This window comes from Tamandua tetradactyla, chromosome 23 (genome assembly GCF_023851605.1).
Source record: "Tamandua tetradactyla isolate mTamTet1 chromosome 23, mTamTet1.pri, whole genome shotgun sequence".
In the NCBI taxonomy this organism is placed as follows: domain Eukaryota; kingdom Metazoa; phylum Chordata; class Mammalia; order Pilosa; family Myrmecophagidae; genus Tamandua; species Tamandua tetradactyla.
The window spans coordinates 55,865,775-55,886,684 of NC_135349.1; the positions used below are offsets into that span (position 1 = coordinate 55,865,775).

Consider the following 20,910-nt stretch of genomic DNA (forward strand, 5'->3'; position numbering starts at 1 on the left):
CAGGCCTGGCTGCAGGAGGCCACTTGCATCCCTCCATGCTTCTTACTTGAACTCACAGGATCCAACTGAACAAGAGGTCCACATAGCCAGGTGCCGTGGGCTTGTGATGATCTGCTGTGTCTCCCTCACACCAGCAAAGTAGGGAGCCCAGAGCCTGGCTGTCAATGAGGGAATGAGCGCAATCTGAGCCCGGAAGGGGGATTAGCACTTCACAGTGCTGTGGATGGAGGGCACGGCATTCTGTCCCATCCCACTTCCTGCTCCAGGGCCCACCAGACAGAGAAACATTCTGCCTTCAGGTAATCTGCCTTCCAGACCATGCTCTCTTGAGAACACACGTGCTGCTCTTTCCCTCTTCCCCTCGGGATTCCTTCTTGTCCTTCATTTGCACAATAGGATTCCTTCATCCCTGAATATTAAAGTAAGTGCAGCTCTAAGCAACTCACTTAAAAAGTAAGCATCCGAGAGCTCAGGCATGTCAGGCGACTTTACCTCTAGCAAAGCAGCCACAGGGAGGCATCCTGGTTCTTGGCTCAACCCTCTTTCCACTATGGTACCAGTTTCCCAAAGGCTGACTGCATCACGCTGAGATACTTTATAAAACATCTTTTAGATACACCTAGAAGCTACAAGCAGCTCACAAGATAATGCAAAACATAAATAAGAGTAAGCTCTGTACAGCAATGTACCCACTGCTAAGCATAAGCACCAGAAAACCCAGATACAAGGCCCAGATATGAGGGAATTTGGTTGTATCACCCTACTTTGGAAATGGGCACCTCGTAACTAGCTTCCCTGTCCTTGAGCCGCAATGGAAATGGAGGGTCTGACTCTGACTCTCGCTCCCAACCCAGTGGCTCACGTATGGAATGAGCTGGGGGGTGTGCCTAGGACCCTTAACCTTGAAGCTAAGCGTGCAGGCCATGAAGAAGTGCTGAAGCCCCCTGATCACAGTGTGGCCAGGCTTTGCTGCATCATGTTATCTACAGTGGACAGGACAACACTCACCTCATCCCTTATGGATAAAGAAATCGAGGTTCCGAGGGGCAGCGTTGCTAGTCCAGCATCCCTGAGGTCATGATCTGCCCAATCAGAGAACATGGGAGTTCTGTCTTCAGGCTCTGCAATCTTGGATTTGAATCTCAAATGTGTCCTTGGGTCACTTCGGTCAGTGCAGTGGGGCTGGGTGTTTCAGAACCGAGCAGCGCCACTGATTTCTAGTGTGCAGTTTACCTTCTGTTTAGGTTGAACCCACTGTTTAAACAACAAACTTTGGTCTCCATATTCATTTGCCAACTAAGTCACAGAGAACACAAGATTCCTGCCACATGGGGCTTCCCTCCTCTGATTCAAAAGAATTAACTTGGAATATTACTAGAAAAAAAAATTTGTTTTCATGTGAGTCAATAAAAATCTATTCATATGGAGAAAGAAAACAACCCAGTGGTACAGAGAAAAGCAAAGCAGAAAAGACTTCTTTCCTTCAAATTCACTGCAAGTTTCTCATGCACACTAAGACTGAAATTAGTGTAAGTGTTAAGTAATCAACCGGAAGGAGCCATCAATGGCTATGCTGTGGCTATTCCTTAAGCATAAATGGAAACGACATTTTTTTCAAGTGAAAAATTTTAGAATGTGACTGGAATTCATTTCCTTATCAACATGAGTTCTCTACCCCAGGTGGAAATTTCTAGAGACTATAAAGGAAATGTCCCTCTAAGAACTATTTCCAGGGGTCAGCTAGATAATGTGTGTGTGACACGATGCCACAACTTGGCCTCCTCTCCTGCTGGCTCCTGCTGGCGATGATGGAGCAGAGGTCCCCCTGAAGCTCCAGGAGGAGGAATGTCTTGGGTGCAGTGAAGTGTCCAATGGTTCCAGGTAGCCCAGGGCACAGTACAGCCCAGGGATGGCTAGATGCTAGCCAAGAAATTCTGTAAAATAAAGGAGACATGCTTCCTTCCTTTCTAAAAACCACTATTACCTGTTAGCTGAATTACTTACTTAGAAAAACAACACAAAATAACAATTTGCTGGCTAAAGTCAGAAATACTGAAGTTGCAAGGAACATAGATTTTAACCAATTTGCATATAACTAATATTAAACTGTCACGTGAGGCCACCTGTTGCTTTGACAAGAGCCATTTGGAAGCTCGATATTGAGTGGAGTTTATTTCAGCGGATCATCGCCATCTTAGCAAGATACACTCAACTGTGCAAACAAAAGCTGAGTTCCCCTCCTCAGTTTACTGTCAAACACCTAACTGAACATGGATGTTTCTGTATCATTTCATCCCCAGATTACAATTTACAGGTGACAGAAGGCCTTCACATCACCATCCTATTTCATTTTAGTGCCCACACTACAAGAGAGTAGGACAGTCATTGTTGTTCTCCTTTCAAATTCAAGGACACCCATCTGATGAAAAAGCAGATTTGCAAGGTCATATGAGCAGACCAAGGTCAGGGGGCCAGGGTGAAAGGGCAAGACCTGGAACCCCGGCTAGATTTCAGGTCCAGGGCTTCGGAAGCCACAACAAACCCACGAACCAGCCAAGGTTCTAATGTATGACAACTGAAGACACATTTCCAACCATAAATGAATGATTCCCTATTAAGCAAGTAAAGCCTATAAAATAGGTTCATGTTTTCCTAATCGATCAGCTACTTTGCACCAAAACAAATTCGTATAAAACAAAATCCAATTTCTGAAACATACTCTTAAAATTACCTTATACTTACATATTGTTCCATTTCAAAAAATCCTTGCCAAAAAATTAAGACTGCTCTCATTCCACAAGCTAGTCCCTCTTTGGTGGAGAATGAGAAGAATCAAGTTTAATGGGAAACATTTGGCACAGATCTCCAAAAGGCCTTCTCCATTAGTGCTTGAAATATTTACTTTTAAAAACTATTGGAACCATCTAATAAATTTACCCTTACTTTTTCCAAAGACCTAATTGAATGATTTTTTTTCATATGACACTTGCTGGAAATTGATGTTTTATTTGCTATTTATAAAAGTGCTACAAAGTTGGCCCAAAACAAAAAGAACTTAAGAGTAATTCAACCGTATAATTAGGAAAAGAAATGGTGTCAAAATATGAATCGATAAAAGCAGATGAGGATGCAGTAAAGGCACGTCAGGAAAAAGAATGGCACTTGATTTTCGGATGCCTTTGGTGGGGAACCCAGGAGAGCAGTGACAACCCTAACCACCTCTGAATCCAAGGACAAATACAACCGACTGTTGCTCAGACCACAGATTTTTTTCACAAACTACAGCCCTAGAGAAGGACCCTTTTGTGGACCGAAAGGAAACTGTGGTTGAAACTCGATGGGCTTGTCTCCATGCCCAGAGTCCTTTCAGGCTGAGCTACTCCAAGCAGAAGGTGGTGGCCCAAAGCTACAAGCACATTCATATTCAGCTTCTTCTCGACTCCCCCCAAAGTCCATTCCTTTGTTGCATTTCCACCATCCAATGTCTGGGAAAGAGATGGAGCAGATATTTTCTCTTTCTATTCCCAAACTATTGTCTCCTATTTGAAACAGCCTACCTCATAAAATTATCCGAACCCTTTGGGAAAACAACGTTAAGGAATCTATTTTGTTACCCAAAGAAAGGGTACTTAGTGCCTCTTTAAACATTTTACATCTGGCTGGTTAGCCTCTTTGGAGGAGAAGGGGGCACAGTCCCCTCTCCAAAGTGAGCATTTTCCAAGTGCAAAAGGAGAGGGCTCCTACCACAGAGGGGTGCATGTACAGGGAGGCCTAGGGGTTGGAGAAGGGGGCAGTTGCCTCTTGGGACCATGCAGGGGACAGTGGCACACCCTGAATGGGTTGGGGTCTCCCACCTGGATGGACCCCACTGTACCTTTTCCCCGGGCCCCGGAGCTGCTGGTGCCACTGCTGCCCACTGCACAGGACGAATCCTTCCTGAGCCTTTTGCCCTGAGGCCGCACACTGGACCTGAGGAAATGATGCTGATCCGGGGAGGAGACCTGCAGGGGGCAAGGTGCCTGCGGCAGGCCGGAGGGGGCAGGGGTGCTGTCGCTGCCGGGACTGGTGATCTCCTCCTTCTTTGTGCTGCTGGTCTCCTCGGCCGCTTCTCCTCCTCCAGCCCCTTCTCCTTCCAGGGACTCCTCATCGGCCGCTCTCTTGCCCAGCTTTTTGAGCCCTTCCTCCCCGCTGCTGCCGTCTCCCAACTTCACTGTCATCCTGGGGCACAGGGGGAGAGGGGAAGAGAGAGGGAGACCCCGTGAGCCCCGCGGAGGGGAGAATCCCTGGCAGGCGGAGGGGAGAAGTTTAGCTGCAGAAATTCCCTCTCAACATGGCCGCCGTTGTTTGTTACAAATCCCCTCCCGGCGGCTCTGCCCGGCCCGGGCCCGCACCCCGGCCCGGCGGCCCGGCGGTCCGCGCCCCCCCGCGCCCCCCCGCGCCCCCGGCCGCCCGCGGCCCTGGGACTCTCCGGGGGCCCAGAGCGGGTCAGCCCGGGAAACGGTCCGTGCGGGCCGCGGGCGCCGGCCGGGCGCGGGGGGCGCGGGCGGGGACGCGGGCTCGGGCCATCTGGGGAGCTGCGGGGGCCCCGGGGGCGGCGGGGGCCTGCGTGGCCGGGCACCTACCCGGCCCGGTCGCGGCTCATGGCCGCGGCGCACAGGCGGCCCGCACCGGCCTCCTCGCTCTCCTGCGCTGCCTTGGGCCGGGCGGCCGCCGCTCCCGCTCCGCTCCCCTCGTCCCCACCCCCTCCCCGCCCCCCGAAACGGGCGCGGGGCTCCCGGGGCCCGCGCACCTGCCCCGCACGCGAGCGCCCAAAGTCGGCCCCAGGGCGGCGTGGAGGGGCGCGGGCTGCCGCCTGGCACAGGGCGCTCCACGCTGGCTGCTGCGGCGGGCCCCTGCCTTCCTCCTCTCGGAACAGGCATCAGGAGCCAAGCGCGGGGTTCCTGGAACCCTGCGTCCCAGGGCATGACATTATTTTGCCGCTGTGGGATTTGGAAATTAAAAACGCTTTGCAACAAAAGAGTCTGTTGATCAAACAGGTTGGGGCCGCCTGTGTATGTGACAGCACGGTTATGTCCCGGCCCAACAGCAAGAGCAAGTGGAGAATTGCGTTACAACTCCCGGTAAGGTCAGATAAAATTCCTGCACTTTGTTTCCCCCTGCCCGTGAAATGTCAACAACACAGTGCAATGCCTCTGAGGACTTGTGCAGCACAGAAAGCAGTTCCGCTCAAAAAGAACCCAAGAGACTCGGGTACATGGTAACTTTTAAGCACAGAGATAGTTGGCCATGTGTACAGGCTAGGAAGCATGAGAGCTGGATGTTGGATTCCTCAGCAGTTGCTGACACCATGCCCAAACTGTGCTTGATACTACGGCCAGCGCGAGTGGCAGGGACCACGCATCTCCACTCAAAGGAAGAGTGCCAGGCCACCAACAGGACAGTGAAGCCCAGTAACACACTCCAGACCTCTCGCCCAGAGGTCTGGAGATGGGCGAAGCCTCTTCCCACTCTCCTGTGCTGATGTATTCTGACACAAAACGACCTGCGATAGTCTCCATCTGCTCCAAATGAACTTTTCAACCACTCGAATTCAGGCGCCTCAAAAAAAAAAACAAAAGCCCTGCCAGAGAACAGGCCTATTCCACACACACACCAAACTTGGAGGAATTCCATCCATCTCTCCTTAAGGTCCCCAAGGGCCTTTCTGTGGGCTGCAACCTTGAGAGCCCTACTCTCCGGGGGCTGCGCCAAGGCGACCCTCCACCCGACCCAAGACCCGAGCCCAGTCCACCTGCCCAGGCCCCCCAGAGTGGGCAGGCCGGGCGCTGGGCCCAGGACACGGCTTCCCCGAACGGAAAGGATCTCGGCTCGACCCGGACTCTTCCCGAAGGAGAGGAAAGCGCAGGGAGGGAATCGTTTGGCCAAAAGCCCCAGAGGTTTCCTGGAGACCGACCGTTCGCACGGGTGGAATCACCTCAGGCCCGGACGCAGCCCGACGGCAGGTCCGGCTGCGAGACGAGGAAAGTCAAATCCCGTCCGAGGCGACCTGCCGGCTGCACACCGAGGGGGCGGGCGAGGCGACGCGGCCCTGCCCGGACCCCGCACGGCCCCGCCGAGCAGCCTGCGGGCATCGCCACACGGCACACACCCGGCCGCCCCCCGCCTGCGGCCGCGGCGCCGCCACAGCCCCGCGTCCCATTCACCTTTTTCATCGACGCCTCGCGGCAGCCTGGCTTCCCGGGCTCCCGAGGGCCGTCCAGCCCGCGGCCCGGCGGGCGCCCGCAGAACCGCCGGGCCGGGCAGTCTCGGCCCCGGACGCCGGCGCAGCGAGGCCGCGACGCCGGTCCTGTCACCCCGCCTCAGAAGCGGCGGCGCGCGACCCGGCTCGTCCCCTCCGCGGGCCGGCGAGCGGCTGACGGGGCTGCAGGCGCCGGCGCTGTCGCCGCTCGGCCTCCGGGAGCTCGGCCCGCCGCTCTCCACAGCAGTTCCGGCTACGGCGGCCGGCGGAGACCGCGGGACAGAGCGCCGGGGCGGGGGCGGGCCGGGGCGGGGCGGGGCGACGCGAGCGGGAGCGAGCACGCCCGAGGTTTGCGGCGGGCGCGCCCCCCGAGAGGCGCTCCCATTGGCCAGCAGCGGGCGCGGGCGCATGCCCGCACAGAAACTGGGAGGGGGCGAGAGGCGGAGGGCGGGCCTGAGACGTGAGGGATGTTGTGACGCCAGTTCTGCGGCCGTGCGGGCCTGGGGCGTCTCTTCGGATTGGTGGGGTGACAGCCAATGGGGTCAGCGCACGGACTGTGATTGGCCGGAACCGTGTTGACGGATGCGTGAGAAGAAAACGCCGTGTCTTGAATCGGGCGCGAACTAGGTTTTTGACGAAAAAGTGTAAAAGCGCGTCTGAGCGAGATTTACATACGCTTTATTGGATGGAACGTGTTCTTTTGACGCTTCTTTAGCATAAAAGCTAAAATAGTAGACACTTGGGTCAATTTTTCTCAAAATGGCGATAAAAGAGTGCCTTATTCTAGTGTTGGGGTTCTGTCTCAAAGACTTGAGAGCAGGACCCGAGCGGAGGCTTGTGCTCCAGCGTGCATCGCAGCACTGTTCCCAGTGGCGGAAGGTGGCAGCAGCCCAGATGTCTGTTAAGGGGGCTGGAAAAACAGTGTGATCTGTCCATACACCGGAATAGTATTCAGCCGTGGAAAGGAATGAAGTTCTGATCCCTGCTGAAACACGGATGAATCTTGAAACAATTGTCCTGCGTGAAAGAAGCCAAACGTAAAAGAACGAATATTATATGGCCTCACTTATATGAAATATCTAGAAATGGCAAATTCATGGAGACAAGATAGATGAGGGTTCATCAGGGGTTGTGGGTGGGAGAAATTGGGAGCGATGGCTTAATGCGGAGGTTCTATTTGGGTGACAGAGAAGTTTTGGTAGCACATATGTAAATGTCAGTAACACCACTGAATTATATATTTGAGTGTGTTTAAAGGGGGGGAGTTTTAGGCTATTAGATGTTACTAAAGTATATATTTAAAGATACCAATGGCATGTTTTCTGTTATATATAGGTTACTAGGAAAAAAATTAAATGAAGAAAAAGATAATTCCAGTTATGAAAATGAGGATTTAAAACACAGCACGTTCCTGGTAGTATCCGATCCAGCGCATGTTTGTGCAGTTCGGGATACCCACATTTTCTATTTTTTTAATTTGTTTAATAACGTAGATATTGTTGCTGCTTTTGGCTGTTGTGAATTTGTTTTAATGACACTGCTTCCAAAATAGGGCGGGGTGGGGAGAAAGATTGGTTTTTCAAAGTTAATTTAACCACACCGAGCGTTAGCACCCGGGCGCAGGTCGCTAATGTCTTTGGGGACGCAGCCGGCGGCCAGGAGTCAAGCCCGCTTCCGATGAGGTGGACCCGGATCCCGCCCCTCTTCCTCGCAATGAGCCCATGTGGCCTGTGAAGTACGGGACACATGCAATAAATGCCCTAGCAACCTCAGGTACCCATGGTGAATCAGTGGGGTCTTCTCAAAAATAACTCTCGAAACACACTCTCCTTTTTGAAACCAAACGCAGCCCAAACAATAAAAATAAAAAACGGTCCGGTATCAAGAAGACACCACTAAAGTTTGACCCGGAGACGAAAGCATCCTCAAGGGGGACTTCCCATCTCCTGCTCACGGTCTCCCTACCGCCTCCATCGCCTTCCTTAGCTCCTGCACGGCTGGAAAAGGGTAACTAGTGCGCCCTCACCTCGCCAAGGGAAAAATCACCCGCGCCCCTTCCTGCCTGGCTTGGAAACGCGGCCTCCGGACTCCGCTCTGCGAGCCAGAGTTACTCACTGGCAGGAGGGGCTGGGCCGGGCTGAACCCGAGCTCGCCGCCTGGCCCTCGGCGCCACAGGAACACCCCCCGATCGTCTTCGGCTCTTTCCGGCCCGTCGGGGCGCTTCGGGCTGCCTCGGACTCGCGTCGCTCGGCGGAGGCGGGTTCCGCGTTCGGGCACAGCCGTTGTCCCGGCAACGCGCGGCGGCGCTGTGGCCGGGCCGAGGTGAGTCCGCTTTCCGCGTGGGCGCCGCAAGGGCCTGGGTCTCGGGGGCCCGAGCCCGGCGAGCGGGGGACCAGGCCAGCCGGGCCGCTCGAGCTCCGCTCCCGGCCTCCCCAAGTTGTTTTCGTCCCCGGACCCGGCGGCCCCCGAGGGCCTTTCTCCCGGGGCGGGGCCCGGAGGGCGGAGGCCGCGCTGGGCGCGGGTGGGTCAGCCGGGCCGCTGTGGCCGTGCGCCCTCTCTTCCCTCTTCTTCCTCCCTGCCTGCCCGCTTCGCGAGGTGTTCGGAGGTCCGGGGCGCGCCTTTGCTGACCGGCGCGCGAGTCACCCCCGGGCGATGTCCGCGTGGCCCCGGGAGCCCCTTGGGCGTGGGCGCGCGGAACCGAGCGGCCCGAATGGCCCCGGGGTGCAGCTCCAGGACCCAGCGCGACTGAGGGGACGGTGCCCGAGGCCTGGGGGCGCGTGCCCGGGGGCTTTCCAGGGTCCCTATGCCTCGTTCCACGCGTGCCTTAAACTCGCCAGGTCCTTTCCTGACAGTCGGTCTAGAATGGGGGGGCCCTTGCACTCGTCGCCAAGACCTTGGGCGCCTGAGCGGCGAGGGGAGCAAATCCGTTAGGATAAACACAATGCGTTTCTTTTCCGCCAAGCTTAGATGTTTGCCGACGTCTTTATGTTCAGAGACAGAGTTAGTTTTAGGGAGAGGAAGTGTACGTATTTCTCCACTGACTCCATTGATAGACTGTCATTCAGTGATTCTTTCGTTAGGCTTTTCTCTCCCTCGTATTTATTTTGGTAACTTTTCTTTTTTTAATTAGGTTGTTACTCATTGTAGAAAAATGTTTAAAATGCAGGTGAAGTTAATGAACAACTGTACCTGGTATAAAAATGGGTCATTCAGACAGTCTGTAACCCGCATTTTAGAGTTAAAGCATCCAGGGCATCTTGCAGTGCTCAAGAACACCTTTGCGGGGGGTGGGGGGGGGGGGGCCTCTGTTCTGGGCAAGGCAAGGATCTGAGGCTAAGGCTGCTGCAGCTGGCCACACATAACCTGGGGTGGGGAAGGTGGTCAGTCAAACACAGAATGAAGTTTAAATGCAGTGATTAGGGCCATTGGGGACCCCGAGGAGACATGAGAAGGAGCATGGAGCACCTACAAGTCCTGTGAGGAGAGCTGCCCTGAGGAAGGGTGATTTTCTAAATGCCCCTGCAGGAGTGAAAGTGATTAACTTCTTAAGGAATGAGTAGGGGAAGAAGAGCCTCTGGGAAAGGCCAAGGCAGGGGAGGAAATAACATATGGATCATGTAGCATGTTTGGTTTTTCCAAAGTGATCTTTAAGAGAACAAACGGGATATCAGGTTTAGTTTTTGCAAGTGCTGTTGTAATTCTTTCTTCAGCATTACAACAAAAGTAACCAATTACTCATTCCACCAAGTAGACTTGTTAAACATGAATTTCCATCACCCAGGATTTAGACCCTTTGCTAGAGCCTGTTAACATGTCTTAAAGGGTCTGTTTTGCTGCTTTAGAGGGCCCTGGTTTCAGTGGGGTTCATTTTCCTTTCCAGTGGCTTTGTTTTAAGGTTTCCACAGGACTTTGCTTAGAGAAACAGAGCCTGAGCCTCCGAGGTACACGGAAGCCCCTGGCATTGGTGGCCTCCTCTGACTCTCTTCTGTCTTCTGCTCGGCGAGCCCAGCAAGCCCATGGCAGCCTGGCCTGGAGACTAGAGCTTTCCACCCTCCTGGCATCCTGGCCCTGCTTCGCTCTCCGGTGGTGAAAGCACAGCCTGGGGAAGTGTGGCTTTGCTCAGTGTTCACAGCCTACATTCATAGGCAGAGGCAAACATTTGCAATGACTGTTCACTGATGCCCTTGTGTCTTCCAGCGTCCCCTTCAAATGGGTGTCATTTTCCAGACCCACACTGAAGCTTCTGGGCATGGCTGAAAGCAAAAGGCTTCATCCCTTCTCTACCCTACCGCTAGGATTTTGCAGGTCTTGAATACTTTTAAATGACAGCAAATCACCCCACAAGTATTCTCTTTTGCACCCATTAGCTTCCCCACACTGCCTCTGGGCAAAGAAGTGTGGGCAGTATTCAGGCTTCATTTCATTCTTGATCTTTCCTGTTCCCTGCAAAAGAGCAATACAGACATCTCTTCCAGGTTTAAAAGAAAGAAAAAAAGTGACGCTAAGTACACGTAGCTCATGAAATTCAGTGTCTCAGCAATTCTGTGGCTTTGTTTTCCTGACTCTGGGACAGGGGAATCCTTCTCCCTCTGTCTCCTGGGAGTAGAGGGTGGCCAGTAACTTGTCACAGATGGAGTGCTGCTCAGGAGCCAGCCTGCAGAACTGTGCAGCCCTGGCTGAAGATAGCTGCAGACATACAGGTGGGCATTATGATTGGAACAGTTTATCAAGGATTGCACAGGAATTCTGGGCTACAGACTGTGTGTAAAAGGGCTCTTATTTATTTATGTGTATTTATTTGGATATCATTCTCTGTCACATCCCAGTCCAGGCCTTTGCTTCTAAGTTTATAATTTTCCCCGTTAGAGATAGCTTTGACATAAAGTTGCCTGCGTCAGAACAAAGCAGCATTTTAAAATCACCAAATGTCTTCTTATGGTGTGTTTGTGTTGCTTCTCTTTCTTAATTGTATGTGCAGTCATTTTGTCAGTTTGTTTCATTTAAAGCCAACAGGACCTGGTTCCTTTTGTTCCCTGAAGGTTTCAACCCTGGCGAGGTCAGTTTGCATCATGGCCCTCTATTTTGATCACCGAATAAAAGCTGACTCGGCCGGGTCGCCCTCCCACCTCAGCTGGCACCCTGTCCATCCGTTCCTGGCAGTGGCCTCTGTTAGCACCACCTTGGTGGGCAGCGTGGATATATACCTGGAACAGGTGAGGCTCAGGAGCAGCTCAGTCCACCTCAGGAGCATCCTGCTCTTGCTTTTCTCCGTTCCGGTGTGTGTGTTGTGTCAGTCTGACTCTGGTCTCGCTTGTCACCCAGTAGCTGTCCTCCTCAGAGGCCAAATTCACGAAATTATAGCTCTCCCAAGATGTGGGCAGTTCTTTTCTCCCCGACATTTAGGTTTGGAGCCATATTTAGGAGGGCTTAACCCACATCCACGCCATCAGTTCCCTGTAACCAGCCAAAAGCAGCCGGCAGCGTTGTCTGTGCTGTCAGCTTACTCTTTACCTCTTCACACTGATTATTTGAAAACATCTCCAGACTTCTGAAACTCTGAAGCCCGTCCTTCCCTCTTGCTCTCAATGCACACCCCACCTCATTTTTCACAAATGAAGTAGAAACTGCCCTCCCTCTGCCATCTCGCTCTTGCTGCCACATCTTCACCAAGCAGGGAGGGGCAGCAGCAGCTCCTGTGAGCCTTTACTGGGGCATTTTTCAGTCCTCATCTGATCTGCCCACTTAACCAGTCTCCAGCTTCTCCTGCAGTCCTTTGCTTAACCTTCCCAGTGCGCCCTGCTAGGCCTTCCTCAACGCGAAAGCTGCTGTGCCTCCAGGCACACCCTGGCCTCACCCCTCTCTTCACATGACCTCCCTGGCAGTGTCAGATGTGGACGGAGTTCCTTCTGAGCTGCAGGCCCAGGGATCCAGCTGCCTATACAACATCCCTTGGGTCTTCCAAAGAGACCTTAAAGTCCACAAATCAAAAGCTGGGCTGAAATTTCTTCCACCCTCCCTCTGCCCTGAGCCTCCCTGCCAATACTGACAGTGAACGCCCCCAGGCTCAAGGAAAGGCTTCACCATTTATCATAAGACCAAGGCAGGGACATGGGAAAGATTGTTCCCAAGTCCCTCTTCCCTGCTGTGAATTCCATCGCCGGGTGCTTCTGGTTTCACCCTCTGAATCACTAGTGACACCTCTGCTTCTCGCTACCTCGGTCAGCTCGCCCCCACCCCTGAGTACCTGCATCCTCCTGGGCCTCCTGCATTGAGGTCTCCTCGCTGCATTCAGAGCTGTCTCTGTGAGTCACGGTGTAATCGCCCCCTGCCCCACCTCCCACCCCCACCCTGCTCTTCCGATGAAGGTGGACGGCCCTGGCCCAGTGTCCAGGGCCCTCAAGGCCTGGCTCTGCATCTGGCATGGACCTGCTCCTGTAGGCCTCTGCGCCCCCATGTGTGCCCTGCACTGGGCCCTTGTGTGCCATGCCCATTGTCTGGAAGACCTTCTCCTCACCCCTCTCCTCTGGCTTAATTATGCACTAATCTTTCAGATTAAGGAGCTCCATGGCCACTGCCTTGGTGGACCCTTCCCTAGTCCTCCTTTGAGGGAAAACCCTCCTCTCGAGTGCTCCCCCAGCTCCCCCAGTTCCTGCTGGCTGTGCCCAATCGTGTGGAATGCCTGGCAGGGACCATGTCTGCCCTACAGGTTGCTCCAGCCCAGTGCACCTTCTCTAATTTCTTTAGTATAGATTCCTCCCCTCCACAGCTCAGAGACTCTAATGTGCATTGTAAATGGTTTTTCTGTAAGCATAAATTATTATTAAATTCCAAACTATCACCTTTAGCTAAATTTTAAAGTTTAGAAAGTTTTAATACTACTGTTACAAAACAAATCAACAAAGTATACTTGTTTGTTTCCAGTTAGCACAAGGAAAACTTTAGAATTTCAAAATAATGATTTACTGCGTGATAGCGTATAGAGATCAGAGCAGGTATGAGCAAAGATCGGTAGCAGGAGCCCACAAGAAGTACTAAGAGCAAACCGAGTTCTCTGAAAATTCAGATATTACACCCAAAACTTTTGTTCTTAGAACGTTCTAGACGACGGAGAATATACAAGTACACGTTCTGTTAGTGATGATATCATCACATCATATAGCCTCGGTGACACTCCACTGCACACTCAGTAGAAAATGACATTAGTACCAGTCTGAAAAGAATTTGATGTTGCAGATGCTTGGGGTCCCCAACCGCATTTTGAGAACCTCACAGTTGCCAAAGTTTATCCACCTGTGTTTTTTTGTTTGTTTGTTTGTTTTTGCATGGGCAAGCACTGGGAATCAAACCCAGGTCTCTGGCATGGCAGGTGAGAAATCCGCCTGCTGAGCTACAGTAGCCCATCCTATCCACCTGTTTTTGTAAATAACGTTTTATTAGAGCCTGCCCAATCCATTCAAATGCTTGCTAGACATCAAGCAGCGGTAGGGGTTACCTGCTTAATTAGCAGCTCAGTGTTGTCAGCTCACTGTTAGCCAATGAGTTAATAGTCAGCTCAACTAGGGTCAAGATTGGTGTGTTTTTATGGAAACTAAAGAGCCAAATCAAAAGGTTTCCTTAATAAACAGCTCTCTATGTCTTCTAGCTGACATTGAGCCTATCAATAAGCCAGAAATTCTCAGCGTAGTTTCCTCTGTGCGTAACGTGGCCTTTGTCTCTCGTCCAACGTAGGGGGAGTGCGTTCCTGATACACACGTCGAGAGGTCGTTCCGAGCTACCTCCCTGTGTTGGCACCCGGCACGACTGATCCTGGCCGTTGGCTGGGAAGCTGGAGAAGTGACAGTGTTCAACAAGCAGGACAAGGAGCAGCACACGGTGCCCCCGACACACACCGCCAACATCACCGTTCTCGGCTGGAACACCAGTGGAAACTGCCTCGTGTCCGGAGACAGGGTGAGCAGACAGGCTTTGACGCTGACCTTGAATCCTACACCTCCCCACCCATACAGGCTCATGGACACAGGCTGGGAAGTATGTGAAAGACCACATTATTTGAATCGTATGTTTGCCAAATTCAGCTGATTTATAAGATGAAAGTGTAAATTTTCTTTTACCTTGGACCCAGAGTTTGCAAATTTCATTCTAAGATCTTACTCTATGGTTAAGCTATGTGGATTAGCCAGGATTCTCAGGGAAACGGAGCAGGATAGAAGGAGAGCTAGAAATACTTTCTGACCTACTGAAATTCTCAGTCCTCCCTTTAAGACCTTTAGCTGATTGCATGAACCTCCTCCCATTGCTGAGGGCAGTCTCTCCTCTGTTGTTTGTAGATGCAATCAGCTGAATGGTGATTAAATCCCCTACACTCCCTCACAGTCAGCACAAGCTCAGATGTACCCAGAGACACTGGTCAGTGGCACCCTCCACCAATACCCCCACACCCCACACCCACATTGATGCACTGCCACATCGCCTCATGTTGTCACCCAGGCCTGTGAATCATACCAGCCTCCGAGACATTCACCTGACAGTCCCTCTCCACAGTCACCCCTTAGCACAGTCCCCTCTTGATCTTCATGAAGAGGGCTCACGTTCACCTGAGGGGGTGTCACCATATAAAATCGTACGAGAGTGCACAGAGGGTGCAGAGGCAGCTGAGTGTGCCCAGGATGACCTTTCAGGCGGTGGGCCGGGGCAACTGGCCCTGGGATGTGGGATGAGCAGCAGGAGAGTGTGGCAGCGGAAACCTGGCCTCCCACAGCTTGTCTCTAGGTCCTGGTCTTGGTGCTAACTTTTCTGACTCGTTAGCCAGAAGCCGAGGAGAGGGAGCATTGCCTTCATCCTTTGGCTCCCCTCTCTAGGCATCAACAGCAGTTTTAATGCATGGTCATGGCAAGCTGTGTCAGTCCTTCTGTCAGAATGAGGGCCACCTGCTCTGCTGACTGAGCAGGAATCACAGGCACTCTGAACGTTTGCCCTGGACATCTTCCCCAAAGCAGCAGCCTAGAAATCCGGACATGCATGCTACGGTTATTTTCATTGTCAGCTAAGGCTTGCATGTGCTCATAAAGGAAGACCTCTAAAACCACCAAAAATGTCAAGGAAGAGAGAAATAAGGACAGGCTGGTTGCAAAGCAGAGGAAGGTCTCTACCAGGCTATGCCTAAGAAACACCCTTGTCTGGAGCGTTGGGAACCCAGGACGAGGTTTCACTCTAGGGGGAGGTGGGGCCACAGGAAAAAAGCATTTTCCAATTCTGATTTTTGCATTTTTTTTTCTTGCCATGTACCATCATTATATTTTAAATGCTATTTAAATAACAATAAAATACCGGACAATGAAATGGATAGTGCTTTTCTTCTTGTCTTCATAAGGCTATGGAGGCAAGGAGACTCAGTTTGGTGATGGGTAGAATTGAAGGTACACGTGTACACGTTGCACTAGTGCACACCTTGAAGAACCTGTCGTAAAGGTTTACTCCATAAGCTGCTTTTGAACCAACATCTTCCTTCTGCAGACAGGATGCACCATCTAGAACCTGGGGATAGGGGATCGCTGATGAAGGAGGGATGGGGAGACCAGTGCACCAGGGCCCAAGGGCCCGCCAGTCTTGAGCCGGCCGTGCCCCTGCTGGATGCCAGGCCTCGAAGCCAAGGAGACAGGCCAGCTGGTTCTGACGGACGTGGTACAGTCCCCAGCCACAAAGCCCTCCGGCCTTGAACTTCTTCAGCACTGTTCTGGGCTGTCAATTTGAAACTTTTAGAAGTGAGGAAATTCATAAAATATATGAATCTTTGATTTCCCAAGAAACATATGAGTGAGTGGTGAACGGTGAGCCAGGGCCAAAGAGGCCCTGTGGTTTTAGAGCTCTACTATGTTCCCACTGGCACTTTTGAGGACTTTAAAATGAACCAACAGAATGTATACCAGCCTGCACGCTGGTTTCCTATGCCGTGCTCCTGCAGAGCAGCCGGGGCCCCACGAGAAGCGGCCGATTCCACGGCTGGGGCAGGAAGCACATGAAACAGGCCTGGAGCCTCTCGAGGTACATGGCCCAGTCCAGCAGTGGTACACGTCAGAGGGACCCCAAGGCAGCAGAGAACACCCCAGGGGCCACGTGCAGTGATCTGAGCAACCAAAAGCAGTGCTGGCTTCTATCCTGAAGTGACACAACCTACGTAACATCTACACTGATCTAAGCAGGTGACTAGATAGGTAAACGGGGTGGGGGGGAAGAGACCACTCTCCTGTGCCCCAAGACGCCACACAGTTTGTACAGATGCTCCGCCCTCCAGGGGGTGTGATGTGACCCCCACCCCTTAAGTGTGGGCTGCACACAGCAACTTCCCTGCAGAGAGCCCAGTGTGGGAAGGGGCAGGAGTCACGTGGCAGGGGAGAAGCCGGACAGGCATGCCTTCAGCCAGGGTCTCAAGTTCAGGGCCAGCCGTGAGGGTTGTGGTACATACCCAGGGTGGGATGTGACGGGAGGGACCCTGCCTCCCCGAGCCCACAGCCCCCATTCCATCCTGAGGACGTCCTGCAGAGCCTGTCCCCGAGACCCTGTCAGGCTGAGCCAGGGAGGTGTGACGACTCGGTTCCCCGTGGGCTCCAGGTGGGTCGTGGCACCTAGGAAGGGCACGAGGGAGAACCAGGCAGCCGAGAGAAGCGTGGCCATTGGCTGATGACAGTGGCAGTCCTGGTACATTCATTTCCACAGTGCTCGGCACCGACATGAGACACTAGCAGTGGGCTCGGGCCTGGGTGCGGCCTCTCTCCTGTGCCCACCAGCTGCACAGCTCCCTCCAGAGCGGAGAGCTTGTTTCAGAAGACAAACTGTACCAGTCCTCGGGGGAATGAGGACTGTGCGGGGCTCAGGAGCCCTTGCTGGTTCTTACTTTTGTCGCTTTGGACTGCTCGGTCTCTTCCCAGAGAGCAAGGAGTAGCTTTGTCATGAGTAGACACATGTCTTCTTCCACAGCTTGTTTGACTTCTACTGGTTTACAGAGTGTGTTTCCTGAGCACTTGGCATTGGGTTTTTCCAGCTCGGGGTCCTGCTGCTGTGGAGGTTGGACCAGAGAGGCCGAGTGCAGGGCACACCCCTGCTGAAGCATGAGTATGGAAAGCACTTAACTCACTGCATCTTTCGGCTCCCCCCTCCTGGCGAGTAAGTCTGCGACTCAGGGGGGACTTTACGTGTGTGTTTTCCTCTGGGCATGGGGAGGGGAGGTGTCCGCATGGCCACGTGGGACTCGTAGCCCCATGCCCGAGGGCCGTGGCACTCTGTGGCTGCTGTGACTTCCTGCAAGGAAGGCTATGCGGCCTTGACGCCACGTGTCGGCACTTCCTACAGGGACCTTGTGCAGCTGGCGAAGGCGGCTGTGAGCGGTGACGAGAAAGCACTGGACATGTTTAACTGGAGGAAGAGCGGCTTTGGAGGTTTCCGGAAAACTGGGTCTCAGGAGGGGCAGTCACTCTTTGTCAGTTTGATAGACGGTGAGAAACTTAACTTACGATTATGGGTCAGCAAACTGAACATTTTGGGGTACCAGGGGAATGATCCTAGACTAATGGGAAATGCTTCAGTACAAGTAAGAGTAGGCTGTGCATGTGCCCATTTTAGGGCGAGAAGTTGGCTAGGTTTTTGCAGTTATTTACCCGGTGTTGAATGAATGCTTTTTTTTGTTCTGATGGAGACAGACTGAGATTATTTGTCCGTGATGAGTTTTTCCTGATGAAGCTTTCGATCAACAATTGTGTGTTGCCCTCCTACTCAGTAGACGGCCCAGGGGACCACGGGGTCGCTGGGAAGGGATTGACCTGTGTCTCTCCACCCTCAGGGTCTCTGTCGAGCACCTCCTCTGTGCTGGGCTCAGCCTTGCGCCAGGGGCAGGGGAGAGTGGTCAGGGGGTGGCCTTTGCCTTGAGTCTGCAGCAGTCACTCCAGGAGCCGTGCATCTGGATTGTGACACCAGCCCTCCTCAGTGAGGACCAGCTGCCCCAAGGCTGCAATAAATTCAGCCTGAAGTTGTCACACTCACGAGTGTGTGTGGCGGGGAAGAGGCTGAGGGAGTGAGAGCAACCGAGGTGGTGGCGAGGAGGAGGAAGGAGCTCTGTTCTTTTTTTTTTTTTTTTACTTTTTTTATTGTATTAGTATAACATATATACAAAGCAAAGAAATAAAAAAGCAATAGTTTTCAAAGCACTCTTCAATAAGTAGTTACAGGACAGATCCCAGAGTTTGTCATGGGTTACCATACAAACTTCTCATATTTTTCCTATTAGCTGTTCCAGAATATAGGAGGCTAGAAGGCTTAAATATTTTTTTATCATCACACTCAACTTTTTTCCCTTCTTTTTTTGTGAAAAATAGTGTATATACAAAAAAGCTATAAATTTCAAAGCACAGCACACAATTAGTTGTAGAACATATTTCAGAGTTTGATATGGTTTACAGTTTCACAATTTTAGGTTTTTACTTCTAGCTGCTCTAAAATACTGGAGACTAAAAGAGATATCAATTTAATGATTCAGCATTCAGATATCTCTGAGGGCATCACCTGCACCAAAGCCAACAAACACTTCACTCAGCTCACCCTGTCTGGCACTAAGATCCAATGGCTCAAGGATACTCAGGGGCTGTCTGATGGGGGCAAAGGGGACAATGGTGGGTCCGCTGAGAACGGCCACCATGCGGACCTCGCTGCTTCATACACCTTCATGGCTGTGGTCCCAGCCCCCTGGCTATCCAGAATGTCTCAACACCTCAGCAACTTTTGGGAGGCTCTGTTCTTGATTTCCCCCAGCTGGGGAAGCTGAAGGCAAGAAGAAGGCAGGCCACGACCAGGGGCCTGGTGGTTTTCAAAATAACAGATTCCTTTGGATTCTGGAGGTAAAAGAGATAGCACCGACAGAGAGGGGCGATTGAGAAGGTCCTGGAAGGGATCTGGACGCTCACAGCATCGTGGGGGTGGCGGGGGCCTGAGGGCCAGCCCCCCCCAAGAGCATGGTCAGGAGCATGGGGCGGGCAGAGACCTGGGTTGAGGAGGGGATGCGGCCTCAGGGCGCCACAGCGGGTGGTGGTCCTGGTGAACCAGGCCACTTCGCTGCTGGGGGCTTCAGACTAATGACTCCATCCCTTTGTGCCTCAGTTTCCTTCATGTAAAGAGGGAATAAAAAGTAATGTCCACCTCAAAAGATTGTGGAAAGGTTAGATAGTTTCATTCCTGTGAAGGTGCTGGACTTCGAGCCCCCTGTGATGTGCCCATCAAGTGGACAGCAGGAGGTGCCTCTAGACGGCCTTGAACCCTCCCCTCGGATACCAGGTCACGTTACCCACCACGAACGCGAGGAGGCCAGGAAGGGGTGTGGCTCCTGGGTCACAGCCCAGGACGCATGCTTCGCAGAACAGCGGGAAGGCATGGAAGCCCCCGAGAGCTCACAGGAGCACCATGCACAGAGCGGAAGCCGGGAGGAGGAATGAAGGGAGCAGGCAAGGGGGCTGCCAGGGCCGGTTCAGCGAGGCAGGCTCAGGCAGGACAAGAAAGCAGGGGTCACCTCATCCCCACCGGCTCAGCTGGGGGTAGCCCGTGGTCCCCGAGAGGGTGGACGGGCAGTGCACCCAGCCAGGAAGGGACAGGGAGGGGCTCCAAGGGCCATCGTCTGAGCCCGGGCAGGGGTGACGTGAGTGGGCCTCGTGGGAGTGGACCAAGAGGAACAAAGAGCTCCGGGCCTGAGCCCGGGCGGGGGTGACGTGAGTGGGCCTCGTGGGAGTGGACCAAGAGGAACAAAGAGCTCCGGGTCTGGGAATCGGAAGGCCCCGCAGCATGTCCTCGAGGTTAGCGAGGTGAGAAAAAGCTGGCAGGAGGAACAGGAGTCAGGGGTGCTGGCTTGCTGGACGCTATGTATACAGGAGACTCTTGTTTAAGACACATCACTGCGGCAGTAAGGGACTGCTCATAAATGCAGTGCCCTGGCCAAGAGCGGCTGGCAGTGCCGTTGACCTTGCGCTTGCCCGCAGGCACGGTGCACCACGTGGACGAGAAGGGCCACTCGGCGCGGGTGGCGGCTGCCGACAGCCCCATCCACACGCTGCTCTACGTGGAGAAGCAGGAGGCGCTGGTGGTGGTGACTGAGGGCCTTCTCCTGGCCCTCTACACACTGACACCCGACGGCGGCGCCCAGGAAGTCATGAAGGTGAGCCAGGGGCCACAGTGCAGCCATGGGGGCCAGAACCCCCAGACTTTGGTTCTCCGGGCCCAGGCTTGGGGTGTGGCAGGGCTGAGGCCACTCTGGGTGCCAGGGGAGGAGCCTCCCTGCACCCCGCACCAGCCTCAGGAGGCCCCGCACCTACCGCTGCCTCCTACGGCCTGCGCGCCACATCTTTGCCTTCTCTCTGGGCGTGAGGCCTCCAGGCGGGGCTCACTGTCCTCAGCCAGGCTGACCTTGTGGTCGCTCCACAGCATCTACAGTGACCCTGTTTCCACATAAGGTCACTTCACATTGCTGGGGGTTAGGCTGTGGGCACAGCTTTTGGAGGATACTGAACCCACAGCAACCAGGATACAAAGCAGCATTCTTCGGGAACCCCAGCCCACCATCACCTGGTGGTTGAGTGTGCTAAAGCTGCTGGAATGCAGGTTACCGGCAATGGATTGGCTTTTTCAGTGGGGACTTTTTA

At 53.3% G+C, this 20,910-nt stretch overlaps 2 protein-coding genes across 5 annotated transcripts in view; one reads left to right on the forward strand and one right to left on the reverse strand.

Moving 5' to 3' along the window:
- The window catches only part of CRAMP1 (cramped chromatin regulator 1), an 80,038-nt gene extending 73,750 nt beyond the window's left edge, over positions 1 to 6,288 (reverse strand). For 2 of the 3 annotated variants that reach the window (XM_077142254.1, XM_077142251.1), the window contains exons 1-2: positions 6,204 to 6,288; positions 3,875 to 4,218 (exon numbers count right to left, since the gene is read on the reverse strand). In XM_077142254.1, coding sequence (XP_076998369.1) covers positions 3,875 to 4,217 — 343 coding nt within the window. In that variant the 5' untranslated portion in view covers position 4,218; positions 6,204 to 6,288. Of the gene's footprint in view, positions 1 to 3,874; positions 4,353 to 6,203 lie in introns of those variants that run through there. The other variant, XM_077142252.1, reaches the window with a different exon arrangement.
- Positions 6,289 to 8,445: 2,157 nt separating this feature from the next.
- Positions 8,446 to 20,910, forward strand: part of IFT140 (intraflagellar transport 140) — a 73,252-nt gene continuing 60,787 nt past the window's right edge. The window contains exons 1-6 of one of the 2 annotated variants that reach the window (XM_077142255.1): positions 8,446 to 8,560; positions 11,278 to 11,451; positions 13,967 to 14,188; positions 17,277 to 17,398; positions 17,585 to 17,727; positions 20,251 to 20,426. In XM_077142255.1, coding sequence (XP_076998370.1) covers positions 11,308 to 11,451; positions 13,967 to 14,188; positions 17,277 to 17,398; positions 17,585 to 17,727; positions 20,251 to 20,426 — 807 coding nt within the window. In that variant the 5' untranslated portion in view covers positions 8,446 to 8,560; positions 11,278 to 11,307. Of the gene's footprint in view, positions 8,561 to 9,578; positions 10,939 to 11,277; positions 11,452 to 13,966; positions 14,189 to 17,276; positions 17,399 to 17,584; positions 17,728 to 20,250; positions 20,427 to 20,910 lie in introns of those variants that run through there. The other variant, XM_077142256.1, reaches the window with a different exon arrangement.